At 37.1% G+C, this 8376-nt stretch overlaps 1 protein-coding gene across 1 annotated transcript; it reads left to right on the top strand.

The window, feature by feature from the left end:
- The first annotated feature begins 510 nt into the window (after nt 1–510).
- dio3b (iodothyronine deiodinase 3b) lies at nt 511–8138 on the top strand. The gene has a single exon (XM_079888248.1). The coding sequence runs from the start codon at nt 4449–4451 to the stop codon at nt 5631–5633; it is 1185 nt and encodes a 394-aa protein (XP_079744374.1). The 5' UTR covers nt 511–4448; the 3' UTR covers nt 5634–8138.
- Nucleotides 8139–8376: the final 238 nt, after the last annotated feature.

The raw sequence follows: 8376 nt of genomic DNA, 5'->3' as shown, positions 1-8376 counted from the left end.
GCATTGGGTTAAAGAAACCCAACAGTTCAGTTAACTATTTATTTGTATTTATGACATTATTTTAATAAATAAAATACACTTTGTTTTTTTTTTAAATACAGATTATGTATTTGTATAAAACAATAAATATGTCTCAACAAATATTTTTAATTACAAACTAAATATTGGGGAGTCTAGAATTTAATGTAAATAATTGTGTACATAAATTCAAAACACACAAGTGTACATACAACATACGTATTTAACCCAACATAGTGACCCAATATGTGTAACCCAATGGTTGGGTTAAAAATATCCCAACGTTTTTTTTTCACTGTGTATGTTAACCCTGACTTTGTGTCTTCAAAACACTTCTGCTCAATCCACTGACTCGAAGTAATGCATTTCTGCATGTTTCTTGCGTCTTAACATTCCAATTAAATTATAAAAACATTATCTCTGAATTTTCTGTGAATGCTCAAAACATCCAGGTTTTTTAATATTTTAAAAATGTTTTTTTTTCTTGGTTATGCGAACATTTTACAAAATGATGTGAATGTTACTTCTGAATGTTCTCTGAACGTTCACACAAATACACACACACACATTCTTGTACATCTATCTTTATGAGGACATTCACTGACACAATGCAAGCTCTATCCGCTTACCCTTATCCATCACAACTAAGTGCCTAACCCGACCCCTGACCCTAAACCGACCCTTAACCTCATTATAACCTTATCCCTAAAACCAAGTGTTGACCCTCAAACAGCCTTTATAGGCTCCAAAATGTCCTCACTTTACTCTCTTTGTCCTCACTCCAATGGTCGAAAACTCAAACTGGTCCTCACAAAGATACACACACACACACACACACACTGCAAGTATTAAATAAATGTAAAAAATAAATAAATCATATGATAGTAGATGTTTTAGTGCCTGACTATAGAAGAATGAACACACTGTGTGTGTGTGTGTGAGGTGTCAGTCAGTGCTGTCTGGCTCATTAGTCACATGATATTTACAGCTCAGGTTATTGGCTCAATACACTGATGTCTCTGGAATGAGCAAAGATAGGAGGTTATCTTCCTTCAAGTGTGTAATGCGTGTAGTATCTCTGCTCCACCAGCGTAACCAGACCACACAGGTTCCCTGAACACTGTCGAGATCGTGAGGTGAACATCTCAGTTATACATGCTGAGTTTCGCCAAGCACACCAGTGTTTCTCAGCAAAGTTGTGTTTTGACAGTAACAGGGAACTTCTACAGTTTCACTGCATCAGGAAACACTTCAGACATGAGATTCTGAGAAGCCTAGTTTCCCTTCTGCCAGTGTCACTCAGCGCTGTTACCTGATTAAAAACTGTTTATCGGGGAAAACTGTGTCAAGCATTGAATTACCAGGATTACAGGATTACATTGTGTTTACACGGTATGTAGTGTTTCCCCTGTAAATAGGTTTCTGTGGAATAGGTAAATGTAGGATTGAGGCTCATTATCTTACATGCAAGTCAATAAATGCATTCATTAGGGATCATGAGTTTTCGGCCCGAGAACTTTGTATTCACATTGAACGTTAAGCCTTGCTTATTCTCCTGAGAGAATCTGTGCGCTCACACAATGCAACACACACATATTACATGCATATTTTTAGGCATTTCAACATTTGCTTTTTAAAAAGTAATTATGATTAGATCATATTACAGAGATGATAGAATGCGTCTTAATCTATTTTTTTTCGACTATGACAAAAGTGCATTACAAACAGATTATAAGAATATAGAAAATATTCTGATACCTGGGTTTACAGGTATAAGAGATTTCATGCATGCCTTGGTTTGCGCTTACGTCTTTGGCTTGAAACGACACACTGACTCCTCTGTGTGCATCAATGCATGCTCATTAAGTCATTTCAGGCATTTAGGACTGCTTTCATGTGACATATATTAAAACTAATCCAAAAGCACAACTAACATTGTCAAAAAAACCTCTTTTTCTCTCAATGTCCGCCTCTGGTGCTCTTCGCGTGTCAGTCAATAATGACCGATTATATATATTTTTGTTATTTATTTATTTTTGTTAATGAAATGAATATACAATATTTTAGTTTGACAAGGTTTTTTATTTTGTATTTTGTATTTTTAGGGGATTTTATGGCACTAAATTATATTTACGCTGTATTTACAATGCATTTATTCACTTTTTGAGCATAGACCTGAAAATAAATGTCCAATTTAAACTGTGGTAAATCTTGAACGCTTTAGAGCGACAGACTGGAGTTTGATCTCTGTTCAAAGACGACACTTGGCAGATTATTGCTGCAGTGAATAAAGTTTAAAAAAGTGAACTTAAAAAAGTAACAGAATTTTACGTGTATAGTTATGAAAAATGCACAGAAATACTATTTTCAATTTTGAAATCACATTTTGCTCTAAAACTGCAAGAAAATCAAAGCCATAAATCTAAACAAGTTGTGTTCCACATTTGAAGTTGATATCTCAGTAAATAATCTTTCAGTGAGAGTGTGTTCGGCTGCAGTACCAAACGCTTCCACTAGAGGAAACTCGTCTCCATTCATTTCCAATGCGTCATTTCTGAAAAGGAAAAGGAGCACAAGTGGGACTATTTTTACAGGACCGTTTAACCTTTTCGAATCATGTCCATGATTTATTTGTGTGTTCACACAGCAAGTGCCAAAACCTTTACCAAGTTTCGTACCATTCCGGTGAGGAAAAAAATTTGAAACAAACAAAACGTAAAAAATTTCGGTCAACAATGACCGAAGAGCACCAGAGGGATAAGAGGAATGCATGAAATTGCATTTCTTTGTTATGGATTCCATCATTCCAGGTTTTTAGATACTTTTTTAACATTGCATAATGCAAGCCTCCATATGCACCGAACATTTATCATGCTCTTAAACCTCACTGTATTTTCACTTAGAAGCATTTCTGGTTACACTCTATTTTAAGGTGTCATTGTTACAGTGTAATTATATATTTAAGTATTGAGTAATAATGATTAACAGCATGGGATTAGGATTAGGATTTGGTTGAGGGTTAGTTGCATGTAATTATGCATCATTATGCATTTCTTTACGCAACACATTTAAACCAGCACTGTATTCAAAAGTGTCAAATAATCGAACAAGCAGCATGTTGTTGCTTTACAATCACTGAATTCTCATTTAATGCCAAGATGCATTCAAATTTGTCAAATATTCTAATCAAATAATAATTTGTCATCTCTCTCAGCATACAGTATATCTCTTTAATGCTTTTTTTCATTAGGAAGCATTTTTGACATAATGCACTAATGCATCAAAAATCACAATTGTTATATATCAAATCATCTAACATCTCAGCATCTTTTTCTCGACTTAACCACGAGTTCATAAAGAAGCTCATTTTGCAATAAAGCTATTAATGCATCAAAAAATGCCATTTTTTCAAACAATCTCAGCATCTGTTTTGACTCCACCATCAATATACTTTCATTAAGCCAACAATGCATTAAAAGAGCAACTGTCATATATCCTCAATCTCATCATTCCTCTTGACAAGTTTAATAAAAAGCAAGTCTTACAATACACAGTAAAAAATGTTGGATTATTGTTAGGTTATTTTTTATTAAATGTTGGGTTACACATATTGGGTCACAATATTGGGCCATTTTTAAAATCGTTGCATAATTTCTAGTAAAAACCCAGCTGTTGGGTTAAATACGTATGTTGTACGTACACTTTTGTGTTTTGGTTACTCGTTTGGTTATTTGTAACCCAACATTATTAAGAGAGTAAGAAGCATGCCTAGCATTAAAAAAAATGCAACTGCCATGTCAAACAATCTAACATCTATCTTTCTCTCTCTCTACATTTCACCATTGCAATTGAAATAAGAAACATGTCTTGAAATTTTTTTTATTTATACCATGTCAAATGATCCAACACTCACTTAATAATATTGGTTTAAAAATAACCCAACGAGTAACCCAACTATGGGGTGCATAACACCTTCCCAACTGTGGGTTATTTTAACCCAATGCATTGGGTTAAAACCAGTTGGGTTAAAAGTTAACTATTTATTTTTATTTATGACATTATTTTAATAAATAAAATGCACCTTGTTTTCAAATATAGATTGTTTATTTGTATAAAACAAATATGTCTCAACAAATATATATTTTAATTACAAACTAAATATTGGGGAGTCTAAAATTTAATGTAAATATACATAATTGTGTACATAAATTCAAAATACACAAGTGTACATACAACATACGTATTTAACCCAACAGCCGGGTTATTACTAGAAATTACCCATCGATTTTTAAAATGACCCAACATTTTATCCCAACATAGTGACCCAGTTATGTTTAACCCAGATGTTGGGTTAAAAAAATAACCCAACGTTTTCCAACTGTGCATATATCAGCATGGAGAAGCATTTTTGATGGAATGCATGTCAATGCATGGAGCTGTCAAATAATCTAACAAGCAGCATGTTGCATTTGATCGCATCTCTCTCTCTCTCTCTCTCTCTCTCTCTCTCTCTCTCTCTCTCTCTTCTCCAGACAGAAGAGTTGACGGGAGGGAATCCCCTCCATGTGAGGAGGCGGCACGGGTGTAGGCGTGTTGTTTTTCATTCAAATCCTTATAGTCCTATAAAAAGCGGGACTTGGTGCTCGAAAGAGAGAGAGAGGTTGAGAGAGAGAGAGAGAGAGAGAGAGAGAGGGAGAGAGAGAGAGAGAGTGAGAGAGAGAGAGAGAGAGAGAGAGAGAGAGAGCGCGTTAAACGACACGGCTGTATCTGTACCTGTCCGGACGGGGATGGAGATGCTGCATGGATCCGCAGGTGTCCAAACGGCGAAGGCGTTGAAAAACGCGGCCGTGTGTCTGATGCTTCTCCCGCGGTTCCTCCTCGCGGCACTGACGCTCTGGCTCCTGGATTTCCTTTGCATCCGAAGGAAGCTTCTAATGAAGATGCGGGAAAGCGATCTCGCGAGCCCCGACGACCCGCCGATGTGCGTGTCCGACTCCAACAAGATGTTCACGCTCGAGTCGCTGCGCGCCGTGTGGTACGGGCAGAAGCTGGACTTCTTTAAAACTGCGCATTTGGGCGGCGCGGCGCCCAACACAGAGGTGGTTCCGCTGGACAACGCGCGTCGGAGAGGCACGCGGAGGATTCTAGACTACGCCCGCGGGAGGAGACCTCTCATAATCAACTTCGGGAGCTGCTCCTGACCGCCGTTCATGACGCGCCTGTCGGCGTTCCAACGCGTCGCAGGGCAGTACGCGGACATCGCGGACTCGCTGCTGGTGTACATCGAGGAAGCGCATCCGTCAGACGGCTGGGTGAGCTCCGATGCGCCGTATCAGATCCCGCGGCACCGCTGCCTGGAGGACCGGCTCCGCGCCGCGGAGCTCATGTACCAGAAAGTACCGGAGAGCGCAATAGTCGTGGACACCATGGAGAACTCGTCCAACTCGGCGTACGGCGCGTATTTCGAGCGTCTCTACATACTAAAGGACGAGAAGGTCGTGTATCAAGGCGGGAGGGGTCCGGAGGGCTACCGGATCTCGGAGCTCAGAGACTGGCTTGAGCGTTACCGGAACGAGCTGGAAGCGTCTGACGCGCCGGTGGTTGTGAACGTGTAAAAGACGCGCGCGGATGGATGTTTGGATGTTTTCCACTTCTCTCGTGTCCTTATCATAAAGACATAAAAACATGCACTCTAAAAAAAATAAAAAATAAAAACCAAACAAAACAACATGCTGGGTTGTTTTAACCCAACTTTGGGTCAAATATGGACAAACCCAGCCGTTGCGTTGGGTTACATTTTTAAATTACATTTTTAACCCAATGATTGGGTTTGTCCTTGTTTGACCCACAATTCGGTTTATAAACGGGCCCATTGAGTCCGTTTATACTGGGATCTTTATAATGTTTAGCTTCTACAGATCAGTGTTTTTGGTTCCAATTTATTTCGATAGTCAACTTTAGACATTCTACTGACGATAAGTAACTTTTCAACTACATGTCAGTTAACTGTCATTAGAGTATTAGTAGACTGTTAGGTTCGGGTTAGGAGAATAAGTTGACTTGTAGTTGTAAAGTTACTCATAGTCAGGAGAATATCTGTTGGGGATCATCACAATAAAGAGTTAGCAGATATAAAGCAGACAGCCTACTAATACTCCAATGACAGTTAGTTGACATGTAGTTGCAAAGTTACTTATAGTTAGTCGAATGTCTAAAATGGACTATGGAAATAAAGTGTTACCGTGTTTTTTTTTCTTCAAAATAAGCTAATGGTTCTTTGGATAAAGATTGTTTCCATTGAGCTTGAGCCAGGCTTTTTTAACCAGGGGTCCATCACTGTAAAGCCGTTTCCTCAGGTAGCCTAAAAATAAAAAATGGGTTACACACCATTTAAAAAGTCATTTATAACAATTCATAACAGTTGCACATTTCACTTTGTTTACAGTGTGGACCCCTGGGGGCCGCAAAGGAGGTGTGGAGAAAAATTATTATTTTTTAAAATATATTTTCATGACATATATATCTATATAAGATGGATGGATGTTTTCCCAGCAAACTCTTGTGTCTTTATAATGAAGTAATTAGCTGTGTTCAAAACCCAACGTGAATGTGTTTCTTAACGTCATAGAGATGCTTTTTACACAAAAGAAAAAGTCATTGATGTTTCAATACAGGTTCAAAACAGGAATAAACGCCAGATCCGGGGTTTTCAACCAGAGCACTTACGACAGTTCCAACTGTTTGAATAAACATTCCGTTTAGAACTATATTACGCTCTTATTATGTTCTTAGTGAAAGTGCTAAAGTGTCGTCGAGCTTCTCATATGAGCCTGTGTACTGCAAAAAAAGATTTTCTTACTCAGTATTTCCAGTTCAAATATCTAAAAAATTCTTAAATCAAGATGCATTTACTAGATGAGTATATCTTATGTCATTTTGCTACTCTAGTAAATCCATCTTTGATTTAAGCATTAAGTATTTTCTGCAGTGTAAAAGGTTGAGAGCTCTTGATCTGGAGGATAATGCGTCACACAGACTGCAAGTGAAGATCTGCATCTCACAGGTTTTGAACACAGCCGTCAAACCAGTGTCTTCAGCTGCTGCTACAGACTCACACACAATACTGCAGATGTTGGGTTTTACTTTCACGCATATACAGTTATCTAGACAGATGTTTGAGCGACCGCATGATAGCTGTTGTGCTTTTGTCTCTGTTCTTCTTGTTTTATGTCAATCCAACCTGGTATTTTATTTGAAATATTGCAAAAACAGTATATCTATCAATCTATAACATATCCTATTTTTATTTTTGTATTGTATCTTTCCCTTGTGAGCGTGTGTGTGTGTGTGTGTGTGTGTGTGTGCGGCCAGGAGGCCGTTTCATTGTACTCTGGAGTTATTGTGAAGATCGGTTTTTAAAAGGATTTTAACCAGAAAACCGATACTGATGTAATTTGACACTAGAGTACAGGACAGAGAAATGGCCTCCAGACGTATTGCCAAATGTTGTTTTGTAAATGGTGTATATTTTATTGAACACTTTTTTTTTTAAATAAATGGTAGAGCACCCTCTAAATCGGTTTTATCCATAATTTCTAAATGTGTTAGAGACTCGGCTGGACCTGAAATGTGAAAAATAAACAGTTATGTGAAATATAGCAATATAATGTGAGGTAAATGATGCACTTCTGTGAAAGTAAGATACAGCAATACTTGTTTTTCCTGACTATAATATTTCTTTGTATCTGATACATTTTTACACGCCAAACAAACTGTAAATTCTCTCTCATATTGCCTGTTTATAGGGATGTAAAAGCAACACTTTTAGCTTCAAAAAGCATGATTAGGAATTGGGAAATTTTTTCTTTTGATTAAAATATGGATAACGCTTCACGATAAGGTTCATTAGTTAACATTAGTTTACTACATTTAGTTAACATGAACTAAGAATGAACAATACTTCTTCAGCATTTATTAACCTTAGGTAATATTAATTTCAACATTTACTAGTACGTTATTAAAATGAAAGGTTGTATTTATTAACATTAGTTAATGCACTGTCAACTAACATGAACACACAATGAGCAGCTGGATTTCTAACATTAACAAAGATTAATAAATACTATAACAAATGTATTGCTCATTGTTATTTCATGTTAGTAAATACATTTTCAAATGTTAACTAATGAACCTTATTGTAAATTTTAAAATGCGGTTCCACTTTATTTCGCTGCATGGTCAACTTTAGACATTCTACTGAGTATAAATAACTTTGAAACTACATGTCAACTAACTATCATTAGAGTATTTATTGACATGGTTATTAGAATAAGTTGACATGTATTTGCAAAGTTACTT

Source organism: Squalius cephalus (genome assembly GCF_949319135.1).
Source record: "Squalius cephalus genome assembly, chromosome: 12".
In the NCBI taxonomy this organism is placed as follows: Eukaryota; Metazoa; Chordata; class Actinopteri; order Cypriniformes; family Leuciscidae; genus Squalius; species Squalius cephalus.
The sequence above is the reverse complement of the archived record's forward strand: the minus strand, read 5'-3'. Positions and strand labels throughout refer to the sequence as shown.